Source organism: Carassius gibelio, chromosome A1 (assembly GCF_023724105.1).
Source record: "Carassius gibelio isolate Cgi1373 ecotype wild population from Czech Republic chromosome A1, carGib1.2-hapl.c, whole genome shotgun sequence".
Classification (NCBI taxonomy): Eukaryota; Metazoa; Chordata; class Actinopteri; order Cypriniformes; family Cyprinidae; genus Carassius; species Carassius gibelio.
In genome coordinates this window covers 17,481,752-17,496,679 of record NC_068371.1, presented here as the reverse complement: position 1 = coordinate 17,496,679, position 14,928 = coordinate 17,481,752, and the positions used below count along the sequence as shown (strand labels likewise).

The window sequence follows — 14,928 nt, the reverse complement described above, 5'->3', positions numbered from 1 at the left end:
TAATTTAGTGGGTACAGGATCTAATAAACATGTTGTTGGTTTAGATACAGTGATAAGTTTATTTAGCTTTTCCTGTCCTATAGTTGTAAAGCACTGCAGTTTATCTTTGGGTGCGATGGATGAATCTATTGTAGAATGTAGAATCTACATTCGCTATTGTATTTCTAATGTCATCTATTTTATCAAGAAATTCATAAAGTCATTACTATTAAACATTGGTGGAATATTTGAATCAGGTGGCGTCTGGTAATTTGTTAACTTAGCCACTGTGCTAAATAAAAACCTTGGATTGTTTTGGTTATTTTCAATGAGTTTGTGTATATGCTCTGCCCTAGCAGTTTTTAGAGCTTGTCTATAGCTGGACATACTGTTTTTCCATGCAATTCTAAAAACTTCTAAGTTAGTTTTTCTCCATTTGCGTTCAAGACTACGAGTTAATTTCTTGAGAGAGTGAGTACTACTGTTATACCTTGGCACGGTATGTTTTTCTCTAACCTTTTTCAATTTAATGGGGGAAACAGTTTCTAATGTATTAGAGAAAATAGTGCCCATGTTGTCAGTCATTTCGTCTAATTCATGTGTATTTTTGGGTACAAATAGCAGTTGAGATAGATCAGGCAGGTTATTTGCGAATTTTTCTTTGGTGTCTGGAACAATAGTTCTGCCCAGACGGTATCGCTGCGACATATAGTTAATATCATTAATACACAGAATACACGATACAATACACGATTACTGTGATCTATAGCAGTGAGATCAATTCCATGCGATATAATTAAATCTAGTGAGTGGGCCCGGTGACATTTTGCTTGGTTCCAAAGGAGTTTATTAGTCAGTAAACGCAAGTCCTAATGCATCATTTGTATTATCAACGTGAATATAAAAATCTACAGTGATTAGCACTTTATCAATGGTAAACAAAAGATCTGAGAGGAAATCTGCAAATTCGTTTAGGAATTCTGTATACGGCCCTGGTGGTCTATACACAGTAGCCAGAGCAAGAGATACATTAGATTTCTTTTGCATGTCTGACAGTGTAACATTAAGCAGAAGTATTTCAAATTAGTTAAATCTGTATCTTGTTTTTTTGGGTAACATTGAGAATATCACTATATTGTTGCAACACCTCCGTGGTGGACCAGTCTGACGGTCGAGGGGGAGGTGTTGAAAATATTGTCATGACTAGTTTCTGTAAATAAAGTTTAAAAATGAGCAGCTTTGTAAAAAATATCAGATACATGGGGTCTTAAAATATAATCTGTGAGAATGTCATAAAGCTGACCTGACGGGAGAACAACAAAGAGCCACAGACATCAGTTGGATGGTTTATTACTCCTGTTATATAACACTTCAGTACAACTCTTGGCGAAGAGCCTCAACTTACTGCTTGCCTTTTAGGTCAGAGAAGTTCAGCTGCTCAAGAGTTATTGTGGTCTCAGCCCAACAACATTTACATTCCTGCTTCCACTACCGTGTCCAGATCATCTCTTGTGTTTGAGAGAGAAAATATCTTTTTAACCTAGCAGGATCTGACTCCCTCCCTTTCGTTGGCTGACCTGCATTCACAGCACAGCTGCTGCTGTCAATCATCTCAAAGAGACACAGAGACCAATGCAGGAAAGCTCAAGTGCTCGCGTGAATTTGTACTTATAAGGATCTTAAGCTTTCAGACACACAAATGGACCAGGATGAAAAGAATGAGGGTAGGTGTAAATATATTGCTTTATATGTGGTTTCGTACAGCACTAACATAGAAAATACACTCTGAGCAGAAGTGAACTGTACCTTGCTACTGGAATGTCTTAACAGATTAACAACAACCACTTAGAGAGCAACCAGATCAGTTCTGTGTTCTCGTATAAAGGTAGCATCTTACAAAATGTTGATTATTAACTTCAGAAGTCAAACTAAATGTTATATGTGTTCTATTTATTTTTAATGATTAAAACAAATAATGAAGCAGTGCTTCTCAAGGCCCTCCATTGTCAAACAAAGTATTCAAAGGCCTCCCATAAACGGTACACTGTAAAAACAAAAAAAGATTTTCAAAGTTCTAAATAAAACAAGATTATTTTAGTGCTCTACAAAACAAAATACTAGTTTTCTACTTCAAAATTTAATGTTTAATTCAGTGTTGTATTGGGGCGTTTTGTAAAATGCAATAAAATCCAGAATCTGTGATTGGTTAAACTTTTGTTTAACTGACAAATGTATAAAGAAAAGATTCCAAAGTTTTCACTGACCAACTTATTTGTATTTTGTAAATATAAACAATTTTAAAAGTGAAAAGTTTATAGAATATCCAAGTGAAACTGTTTTGAAATGGTTCACAGTATAAGCAGGTGAATTGGTAATAAGTTAGTGACATTGTAATTAAAAAGAAAGTTGATGTGACACAGTGTTAAACATGCCTTTGTCCCAACTTTTTTGGAGTGTGCTGCAGCAATCGAAAATCAACATGTTTATATTTACAAAATAAAATTAAGTTGGCCGGTGAAAAAAATGGATTTTTTTTTTTTTTTACTTTAGTCAATTAAATAAGGTTAAAGAGAATAAACAAATCACACATTCTTGATTTTCATGGCATTTCTAAAAATTTCCCAACTCTTCTGTTTATTGAACAAGTGAAATCCAAATGCCTTGACACAGATTCAGCAACAGAGGGTTACACGAACAATCCTCAATGAGAGACAATGAGGGCTACTTAAATCAAACTATAAAGGGGTCACATGACAAACCAACCAATGAACACGACACATACAGCAAATGAACCAATGGGAACAGGACACATGAACAAAAAGAGCACGGCTGTGTTCAGCCCTGATAAAAATGGTGCAAAACGTTTTTTAAACGGAAACGGTGGTGCGTTGAACACCCTGTTCTGATGACGCAAGAGTTGCAACTATGGCAGCTGAGAAGGCCATTCTTTGTGTTCTTTTTAAAGAATTTCTGAACCTGATTAAATCGTTATAAATATGTTTAATACTGCAAAATATCATTGATGTTACAGTCATTTCCCTTGCCCTCCAGAATAAAAGAGAACATCCCAATGAAATGAAGGAATTTGTGGAAACTGTGGTTCCTAATTATTGTGATCCAACATTTGCCTCGCATTTCAGGATGAAAAAAAAAACATTTCAGGTGAAGGATAATCCAATTCTTACCTCCGAGAATGTGTTATGATCTGTATGACCTTATTATTTTTATTGTGAGTATTAGGCTTATCATTATTGCTAATCTCTGTTGTTGTGCTATGATACAGTATATAATATTTACCAATATATATAATCAGAGGGCTTTAGACAAGTTCAAGTGTCACTCCATAATACAAACAGCAACAATATATAAATATGTATAGTATGTTTATGTTACATTAATCAGTATTTAGCACACCTTCCTAAGGAAAGGATATGGACCAGAAGACATTGCAATTATTTAGACAGATCTATACTTGTGCTCTTATTATTTTAGTTATTTTGCCTTTAATATAAATAAACATGTGCAAACAATATACTTGCTCTTGTGAATTTATTTTGATTGTTGATTTTGATGTTAATTGCATTGTGCGAGCTGTCTCTTTAATACCGTGTGGTTTATATACATACCTGTTCTGCTACTGACATGCTTGACACACCCACCAAAACAAAAGAAAACGAATCTCGTCTCAATCCAGAAAACATGTCATTCAAACCGAATACCGTAGCAGAGCAGTTCACACTGGTTTGAGCTTGTACTTGCCCCACATGGTAAACTCACATTACAGGGTCAAAGGAAACACATGACAGGAACCAACAAAACCCAAAACCAACCCCTTGTCCAAATACCCAAACTTGCGGTATTTGCACTTGATCACTTGACTACTTATGTCCCGTATTTGGCCCAATTCTTATTAAGTGATAAAAACCAGTTGCAAATGGAGGGGGGGGGGGGGGGGTTGAAAAGACTCCTTCAAGGAAACTGAGTGTGTTTTCCTATTCTCATTTTCTAACATGGAAGCTTTATAGAGGATGTGCTTGTAGAGGGAGCATAATCTTCGTCCAGAAACTCAAAATAACTGTGACAAGCTACCTCCTCTCGGACGGGGTGATAATCTGGATCCTCTGTCACAATTGTTCTTAAACGTCTTCATGAAGTACCCCATTACTGCACATTTTGTATGTCTCCCTATATCTGACACATCCTCTTCAGGTCTTCCAGTCTTCGCTAATGAATTGAATCAGGTGTGATAGATGTGATAGACAAACAAAATGTGCAGGACTGGGGCTACTCCAGGACAGGTTTGAGAACCACTGCTCTATTGGTTCATCAGCATCACTGAGGTCAGCATAAGAGATTTGGGGGTTTTCTGGTTCAAGGGCCTGAAGAGTGCGCATTCTTGTACCATTGAAACTGTTGACATCCATCTTTACAAATAAATAATCTCTTATAATTTTAGTAATGCTTGTACACCAGCATTTGTCATTTAAGAAGAGATTGCCACTGATAATTATGATTTCCACACATTTATTTTATGAATTCATTATATTTACTTAAAAAAATATCCAAAAGTGGCAAAATAAAAAATAAAAATACATACTTAAGAAATTAGCTCAGTATATACATTTTGAAACAACAATAGCTGTCATATTCATAGCTATGAATGATCAGAAGTTTATATTTATAAGCAAATACTGTAATCAATTTTGACTGCAGAAATGGATGCTCTGAAAGCATTAGCTTAGCTTTTCTGTGTTTACCATAGAGTGACATATGAACCGTTGGTTGCTAACCTTGGACAATTTCACCAAGAACAGTTCACATGGACCTGGCAGGAGTGATTTTTTTGTTTCTGACATCTATGTTAGAAGTAGTGACAAGAGCTGTTGATTGACACTCTGACATCTAGTGGGGTTTTTTTTTTTTGGCATAACATACCTCAACCAGATGGTAGAGATGCCATAATCAGCTCGAGTTAAGTTATGTACTCCTCTCAATAAAATATAGTGACTCAAAATGTGCTCAACCATTTGGTCACTGTTAATTATATATGAAATGAATCTAACTTAAAGTACTAAACAACAAAATCATTAAGATTATAATTTTATTTTTTTACACACAGTTCTTAAAATGTATAGAATCATGGAAACGTATGGTTAATTAATATACTGACCCTCAGTTTGAACATTTAAAAACAAGCAGCTTTGTCATAACTTTAGTCAAAATACAGAAGATGGAGGTTGAGATTAAAGTGTGCTCTGAATGCATTGCTGTAAATGTGAGAGATTTGTCTGTGTTTGCAGAAGTCGCTCCAGATGCTGAGCTGGCAGCAGCGATTATGAGGCGACACTTTCGTCCGTCGCTGATCAAAACTGAAGCATGGGAAGGATATGAGTTTGCAGACATGGAGATAAAAATCACAGAGTCGACAGACTGTTACGGGGCTGTTCTGTGGCCCTCAGTACGTATCACTCACTCCGATCATTTAAACTGAGAAAGAAAAGCAGAACTAACTGGTGTCTGTTTGTAGGCCATGGTGTTGTGTCATTTCCTCGACACTCACCGTGACGAATATAACCTGATGGACAAGAACATCATTGAGCTGGGTGCTGGGACGGGTCTTGTTACCATAGTAACCAGCCTCCTGGGTGAGACACAAATTATTTGAAATATTTTTAATTACATTATTTATTTATTTTTTGTAATTTACATTTAGCTAAAATTAAATGACTATCATAATATTCTGTAGTTTTACTTGAGGGGAAAGTAATAAAACCATACAACGGTGTTGTTCTCCACCTGCAGGTGCAAAGGTGACGTCAACAGACTTGCCGGATGTCCTGAGTAACCTGAGACACAATGTGAACCGCAACACCCGAGGGCGCTGCAGGCACGCGCCGCACATAACCGAGCTCAGCTGGGGGAAACAGCTGGAGGAAAGATTCCCGCGCGCAACCTGTCACTACGATTACATCATCGCCGCAGATGTGGTGTACGCGCATCCCTACCTGCACGAGCTCATGGAGACCTTCATGCACTTGAGCTCAGACGACACCGTCATCCTGTGGGCCATGCGGTTCCGTCTGGACCCGGAGAACAGCTTCGTGGACACATTTGATAAACACTTTCATCTGGAGGAACTTTATGACTTGCCCAGCCTGTGCATAAAGCTGTACCGCGCGCGCAAACGGACCAGCGCCTCTCAATTATTTTGAAGAGCCTCTGATATATTAACAGAACTATTATTTTATAATATATTATTAACGGAAATTTGGAAGAGCAATTTAGCTAAATTAATTAACCAAAATTACTTTTGTGATTCCAGAAGTTTCAGGATCTGCTACAATAGTTACAGAAGGGAAAAATAAATCCGATTTCAGTTTACATCTTGATCTTTATTATTATTTATTTTTTTGTTTGTTTTAAAGTTAGATCATTACAATTAATATTAATTATATATAAATAATATATAAATTATTTTTATATAATTAATGTGAATAATTAGATATATTTATCATTATTAAAAACACATACTTTTAAATTAAATGTAATATAAATTGTATATAATTATAATAATTATTATATTATATATAGTTTAAAATAATCCTGTGGCCATTGGCATAGACTGTATTTCTGATATTTTAAATTCTATTTACTGTCTTAATTTATGTTCCTGCTCCTATTGTGAATGATTCATTAGTAACTTCATTCTAAAATTTGAAATAAATAAAATGGAAATCAAGTGTTTGTCTTTGTAATCATTTAAAATCGAATACCTTGCAATGAAATTAAAAAGGATATGATTGTTGGACAATGATAACTAATATCACACCAATATTACATACATTCATTTAATGCTGGTTACTGTCTTAAAAAAACCTAAGAATCCTCATCTTCAGACAATCTGAGATGCAGATAAGTTTTTTCTTTATCAGATTTGGAGAGATGAAGCATTACATCACTAGCTTGTCAATATATCATCTGCAGTGAATGGGTGCCGTCAGAATGAGTCCAAACATAAAAACATTAGAATAATCCAAAAGTAATGACTCCAGTCCATCAATTAATGTCTTGTGAAGCCAAAAGCTGTGCGTTTATAAGAAACAAATCCATCATCAATTTAATCAAGATATATTTATCTTTAAACCGTTCCTTCCACAATCCATAACAACACTTCCTAAAGTGAATAAATCCATCTCACATGTCTTTCACATCAAAATCCACCCACATATTTGTTTAGAACTTTTCTGGACGGTTGTGGCTTGCAAACAGTGCTTGATCTGTGCAGATTTCTCTCCTGATTCAGACCAGATTTTCAATGGAGGAAGAGTTATTAAGTATTATGGACTTGTGTTTTAGCCCAAAGTAGTGGTTTGAATTTAAAAACGCCTTGATGGGCTTGAAAGAAACAAACTCACCTACTCATTTCTGATAAAAGAAGTATTACCATAGTGATCCATGGAGATGCTCCGGATGGTGAACCTGACCTTTGGTCCAAAAGTGCACATATATACTGATAAAAAAAGAAAGAAAAAAAGTATAGCCTAAATGCACTGTAATCACTTTGGATAAAAGCGTCTGCTAAATGCATTAATGTAAAAAGGACAGCAGAGATCCCCCAAAATGTACTTTTACAATTTAAACACGAGTATATTCATTGCTGGGAAATATAAGATTCAGATGAAAATACTGTGTTAGGTTTCCTTCTCTAAACAACTGATTCTAAAACATTGCTTGGAGATCTTTATTATTGGGCACTTCTAGATACAAGTAGACCCATTTTATTATTATTATTATCTGAATAGTTTCTCTTAACCAGATGTGTTCATGACTAGCAGCACATAGCAGTTATGGATTGCTAACATGTTTAGGATCTTCTTACTACAGCAGCCCATTTGGACTATGTAACAGAGATATTTGATACTGGCAGCATGTGCTTGAGTCCACCAGTGTCATTATTACATGAACACCACATACAATCCACATACATTTACTCCTGAAGAAGAGAGTTTTTTAAAAAATAGGTCACACTTTATTTTAGGGTCCAATTCTCACTATTAACTAACCATTAACTATAAATTTTGCCTCAATTAACTCCTTATTTGCTTCTTATTAATAGTTTATTAGGTAGTTGTTAAGTTTAGGGTATTGGGTAGGATTATGGATGTCATGCATTATATGTACTTTATAAGCACTAATAAACAGCTAATATGTTAATAATAGACATGCTTATAAGCAACTAGTTATTAGTGTGAATTGGACCATATACTAAAGTGTTACCAAAAAATATCTTGATCTTAGTGACTTAGGAGTCCTCTTCACTACTCCTAACCATTCACTGATTTAGGATCTAGTGCTAAAATGCTTTGTGAAACACAAGGAGTCCAAAACTTTGGACTGACATCCCCATTATTTTAAAGATTTTCTCTTAAATAAGCGAGTTTTTAGCTACTTTTAGCTTACTTAAGTGGTTTTGTAAATTTGGCCACAGATACTATATCAGCTTACTAAACCAGATAACAGGCGCTGGCATTCTGTACAGCTCCAAGGCTTCAGTGTTTACCTTCATTTTGTGCCAGCAGAAGCTCGTTCCCCATCTCCTGCATCATGCTCTATTTCTCAGTGTTTGTGTGGATGTGCCACTGCTTCATGACTCTCCAGCTAAATATAGTCAATATCAGTGTGACACTGGAGAGTTGCATGATGGCCATCTATAACGGCTGAGGATGCAGTTGCAGAAACAACAAGGTAAAGCTCATCTTTGCAGACACATGGACTCCTCTGGAGATTTAACCAGCTGAAGGTGCAGTGAGCTGCAGTTACTGAATTAAACTGTACAAGTGAGACTTAGCCTATGGTGAATTTGGACATTTCTGAACTGAGACTACTGTAAAAAAAAAAAAGAAAAATCTTATTGGACCTATACATTTCTTTTTAACTTGCTTAATTGCAAGCTTTTACAAATACCTTGTTATTGACATCTCTTCAAATTAAAAGTTCCATTTAAAAAATGTCATGCTACATAACGTCACAAGATTTACTTTATGATGTTTTTCCTAGTCGGTTTAAATTGTTTATTGTTTTAATAACACATCTAAACTGAGAAAACAATGTTTGATATACTGGCAAAATCTGTATGTTTTAACAGGTCTATATGTTTTAACAGGTCTAACAGGTCCAGCTATAGACAGGCTCTAAAAACTGCTAGGGCAGAGCATATACACAAACTCATTGAAAATAACCAAAACAATCCAAGGTTTTTATTTAACACAGTGGCTAAGTTAACAAATTACCAGATGCCACCTGATTCAAATATTCCACCAACGTTAAATAGTAATGACTTTATGAATTTCTTCACTGATAAAATAGATAACATTAGAAATACAATAGCGAATGTAGATTCTACAGCATCTAACACTTCAGTTTCATCCATCGCACCCAAAGATAAACTGCAGTGCTTTACAACCATAGGACAGGAAGAGCTAAATAAACTTATCACTGTATCTAAACCAACAACATGTTTATTAGATCCTGTACCCACTAAATTACTGAAAGAGCTGTTACCTGTAGCCGAAGAACCGCTTCTCAATATCATAAACTCGTCGTTATCTTTAGGACACGTCCCAAAACCATTCAAGCTGGCGGTTATCAAGCCTCTTATTAAGAAACCAAAACTAGATCCTAGTGTACTGGCAAATTATAGGCCTATTTCAAATCTTCCATTTATGTATAAAATTTTAGAAAAAGTTGTGTCTGCTCAATTGAGCACCTTCCTGCATAAAAATGATCTGTATGAAGAATTTCAGTCAGGTTTCAGGCCCCACCATAGCACAGAAACTGCACTTGTTAAAATTACAAATGACCTGCTCCTTGCGTCAGACCAAGGCTGCATCTCATTTCTAGTCTTACTTGATCTTAGTGCTGCATTCGACACCATAGATCATGACATACTCATAGATCGATTACAAAACTATACAGGTATTCAAGGGCAGGCTCTAAGATGGTTTAGATCCTACCTGTCCGATCGCTACCATTTTGTTTACTTAAATGGGGAGTCATCTCATTTATCATCAGTAAAATATGGAGTGCCACAAGGATCCGTCCTAGGTCCCCTTCTATTTTCAATATACATGTTGCCCCTTGGTAATATTATTAGAAAATACGGAATTAGCTTCCACTGTTATGCTGATGATACTCAGCTATATATATCAACGAGACCAGATGAAACTTCCCAATTATCTAAGCTAACAGAGTGTGTTAAAAATGTAAAAGATTGGATGACAAAGAATTTTCTCCAATTAAATTCGGATAAGACGGAGATATTAATTATTGGACCAAAAAACACTACACAGAATCTTGTAGATTACAATCTGCAACTAGACGGATGTACTGTAACTTCCTCTACAGTCAGAAATCTGGGTGTTATATTAGACAGCAATTTGTCTTTTGAAAATCATATTTCCAATGTTACAAAAATTGCATTCTTCCATCTTAGAAACATTGCCAAGCTACGAAACATGTTATCTGTTTCTGATGCAGAAAAGCTAGTTCATGCATTCATGACCTCTAGACTGGACTATTGTAATGCACTTCTAGGTGGTTGTCCTGCTTCTTCAATAAACAAGCTACAGGTCGTCCAAAATGCAGCAGCGAGAGTCCTTACGAGGTCAAGAAAATATGATCATATTACCCCAATTTTACAGTCTCTGCACTGGCTACCTATTAAGTTCCGCATCAGTTACAAATTATCATTACTTACCTATAAGGCCCTAAATGGTTTAGCTCCTGCGTACCTAACTAGCCTTCTACCACGTTACAACCCATCACGCACCCTAAGGTCACAAAACGCTGGACTTTTAGTAGTTCCTAGGATAGCAAAGTCCACTAAAGGAGGTAGAGCCTTCTCACATTTGGCTCCCAAACTCTGGAATAGCCTTCCTGATAATGTTCGGGGTTCAGACACACTCTCTTTGTTTAAATCTAGATTAAAAACACATCTCTTTCGCCAAGCATTCGAATAATGTATCTTTTTAATTGTGAGTGTAGTTGCATCTGATCAAAGGTGCATTTTTATTCATTAGCTTGGGTTAAACTAATTTTACTTTGTTGGATCAGCAGCTATGCTAATGATGTCTGTATTTTGTTTCTATGTTTTGCCACGGGATTCACATCCCGTGGTAACTAGGATTTACACAAGCTCCAGTCTGGATCCAGAACACCTGAGAAGAGATGATGCTGACCCTCAGAGGACCTCAGATGATGCTAACCCTGAATGAACAAACAGAACTAACAATTATTCCTAAATGTGTGACTTAATCATATAATAACTTAATTAATAATATTGATAGTTCATCGTCTAGCTGACTACGTCTTGTATTATTATTATTTTTTAGTTTTTCTAAAATCCTGTCAAATGTGCACAAACTACTAGCTACTACTAAATATTGTAGAAACATAATTTTCTGTAAAGTTGCTTTGTAACGATTTGTTTTGTAAAAAGCGCTATACAAATAAACTTGAATTGAATTGAATTGAATTAACAGGTCAACACACACACACACACACACACACACACACATATATATATATATAGAGAGAGAGAGAGAGAGAGAGAGAGCGAGAGCGAGAGCGAGAGAGAGAGAGAGAGAGAGAGAGAGAGAGAGAGAGAGAGAGATCATTATCATCATGGATTGCATTTACTCTGTAAATGGAGATGCCACACTGGAGACTGGAGACAGTCTGTAAACCCTGGGAAAGATGGCAAAGAAAAACATGATGGTAAATATCTTAAAATAATCTCAAAATCACCTTCTTTAGAAGTAACAGTTCACCCAAAAATTTAAATGTGCTGAAATCCCCTCACCCTAAGGCCATCTTAGATGTACTGTAGATGAGTTTATTCTTCATGGGAGCAGATTTTGACCAATCTAGCATTACATTACATGCAGTAAATAGGTGCTGTCAGAATAACAGTCCAAACAACTGATAGAAATATCACAATAATCCACAGGAAGCATTATTATGGATTATGGACTCATATTTTAGCCTTAAGCAACAGTTTGAAGTTAAAAACATTAATGATGGATTTGTTTCTTCAAAAATTCTGAACTTTTGTCTTCACAGGGCAATAACTGATAGACTGTAGTCATGTGGATTATTGTAATGTTTTTATCAGCTGTTTGGACTCTCTTTCTGACGGCACCCATTGGACTCATATTGAGCTAAAGCATTGGTGAGCAAGTTTCTTTAAATCTGATGAAGAAACAAACTCATCTGCTGTACATCTTCGATGGCCTGAGTACATTTTCAGCAAATTAAAATTTTTAGGTCAACTATTCCTTTAATCGGACTGTAAAAACTGCATCTGTGAAGAGTTTATTGAGTAATGCATCAGTTTTTCCATTTGTTATTTTCAGCAGAAGCTGAAGTCTGTTTATGTAAGGTATCCTGGGATCCCAGAGTGCTTTCCACAATTTGAAAGGAGATCCATTATTTTGCCGGGCATGAAATCAGCATATGGGAGTCTCTCGATTCATTTGGTTCTGTCATTTGGCCAGCAGTGAGACAGTTATTCATTACTAGGGGTGTAACGATACGCGTATTCGTATTGAACCGTTCGGTACGACGCTTTCGGTTCGGTACGCGGTACGCATTATGTATACCGAACGGTTCGTTGGAGTAATTAATTATATTTGAAAAAAAAAAAAAAAGAGAGATATAGAAATATAATGATATGCGTTCAACAAGGTAGCCCAATAACCCAAACAACGTAACAGGCAACGCCCCTGACACTCCCGAAGAAGAAAAAAACACCATCTTATATGTTTATGTTAGGCTACTCAGCAGGCGCTCGCTCACTCAGTACGCGCTGAAGGCTCGTTGCAAAATAGCCAATGCGTTTAACAGACTAGAAATGAGAAGATCCCCCAATAACCAACAGGTCTGGTGTTTGGGTGCACTTTGGATTCCCTTTAAGCTATAATGGTGATGGCAAGAGAGTGGTGGATAAAAAAACAACGGTATGTCACATCTGCAACATGACAGGGTACACCAGCGTCTGTTAAATGCATTAGACATTTTGCAACGAGCCTTCAGCGCGTGCTGAGTGAGCGAGCGCCTTAGGGGCCGTTCACATATCGCTCCTAAAAACGCGTGGAAAACGCTAAGCACGTCTTTCTCCTTTCCAAAGCGCTCGGGCAGAAGCGCTCATGAGGCGTCTGTCTTTGCTAAGCAACAATGACGTGCTCTCTCCATGAGACGCGGAAATTTCAGCGAAGGATAAATGGATTTGCAGCTCTAAAAATCGCTTGCAGTAGCTCTGCTACTAAATTTATTTCAAAATTGCAATCCATATACAACTATGATCAGCTGTTCCTTCATCTTGGCTGAGCTCTCAACCTTGTTACGGGAAAGGATGAAGCTGATTGGTTGGTTCTTGTCACATGACCCGCGGTGCGCTTGCGGCATTCTGAAAAGTTGAGATGTTTTTACATTTTGCTGTATCTAAAACGTATCGAACCGAACCGAACCGAACCGTGACATCAGTGTATCGTATCGAACCGAACCGTGAATTTTGTGAACCGTTACACCCCTATTCATTACATATTCAAAATATATAAGCTAAAGTGTGTCATTAGTTTAGATGTTGAAATTCTTTCTGGATTGTCAGTTTCTTGTTAAGAGAAGCTGTAAGTCAGTCATTTGACTTCCTGAACAGTGATACCCTGTGACTCTGTAACACTTTCACAACAATGATCTGTTTGTATGAGTTGCTTGAAGATTTGAGTTTGAGGCAGAGCTATCTGACTGACCAATGGCAAACGTAGATGGGCACATAGTAGGAGTGTTTGAGTAACTAGTCTGAAACAGTTCATTATTTTTAAAACATATTTGATGCCTTCAAAGGAACAAAGAATGACACAGTCCACCTTTAACCATTTTTACAGTGGTTTTCTCACCGATATTCATAATGGTGATACATTTCCTAAATTATTATTAAGGCTCTGGCTCTGTGTCAACACCTTGAGTACAATCAAGCAACAGTTGATCTTGTTGACAATGTGGTGGTAAAAATTGGAGCTGGCACAGGTCGTGTCCATCGTGGCCAGTCTATTGAGTAACTACTAAGGTTTTGGATTATTCATAAACACATTATTAGCATAAGGTTGTGTTATGTGTTTTCATAACTGTATAATCATCGCCAGGGGCTTGGCTGACAGCAAGTGACCTGCCTGAAGTACTCGGAAACTTGAGATGCAGCCTGTCCAGAAACACACGGGGCTGCTGCAGACACACGCTGCAGGTGGCAGAGCTCTCTTGGGGTTATGAGCTCAATAATACCTTCCCTCATTCAGTCTACAGACACGACTACATATTAGCAGCTAATGTGGTCTATTATCATAACTACCTAGCAGAATTACTGGTCACTATGCGCCTCTTCTGCCAGAAGGGCAGAACCCTTATATGGGCCTACAAGACACGCTTTGATTCTGATCTGGTGTTTGAGGAGAACTTACATTCAACACCACCCTGCAGGCAGACAGCGGAGAGGTCAAGATTTACTCTGTCACCACAAGAGAAAAAAGTAGACTAGTGATGTCAAAAGAGACTAAAGGGGTTGCGAGGAAAGGAGTGGATGAGTATGAAACTGTCAATGAAAAGACAAAGAAAAAGATGAACAAAGGAAAGATCAAACAGACAGAACAAAAGTTCATACAACAGGTTCAAGAATATGAAAAGAAAGATGAACAATTTAGAGAAGAACAGGCTACAGGGTATGTTGATGTGAAAAACCATAAGGAAACATTAAAGTTGGAGGATGGACATTTGATCGATATCAAAGATGAGGAGGACAACACAAACCTTGAAACTGAACCTGAGGATAGTGAAGATGAAGACAATGACGGCTGCTGTGAGATGGATTCAACATTTGTAGAGCAGAAATCCGGTTAG

General features: G+C 36.9%; 2 protein-coding genes across 2 annotated transcripts; both read left to right on the top strand.

The window, feature by feature from the left end:
• The first annotated feature begins 1,316 nt into the window (after nucleotides 1–1,316).
• Nucleotides 1,317–6,665, top strand: mettl21e (methyltransferase like 21e). Its single transcript, XM_052586599.1, has 4 exons — nucleotides 1,317–1,703; nucleotides 5,280–5,437; nucleotides 5,507–5,624; nucleotides 5,782–6,665. The coding sequence occupies exons 1-4, from the start codon at nucleotides 1,679–1,681 to the stop codon at nucleotides 6,189–6,191; spliced, it is 711 nt and encodes a 236-aa protein (XP_052442559.1). The 5' UTR covers nucleotides 1,317–1,678; the 3' UTR covers nucleotides 6,192–6,665.
• A 5,068-nt stretch (nucleotides 6,666–11,733) lies between these two features.
• Nucleotides 11,734–14,928, top strand: LOC128018427 (protein-lysine methyltransferase METTL21E). The gene is given in 6 exon segments (XM_052603914.1): nucleotides 11,734–11,754; nucleotides 12,458–12,535; nucleotides 13,977–14,065; nucleotides 14,067–14,092; nucleotides 14,181–14,486; nucleotides 14,489–14,928. Coding segments are annotated over 6 exon segments (960 nt in total).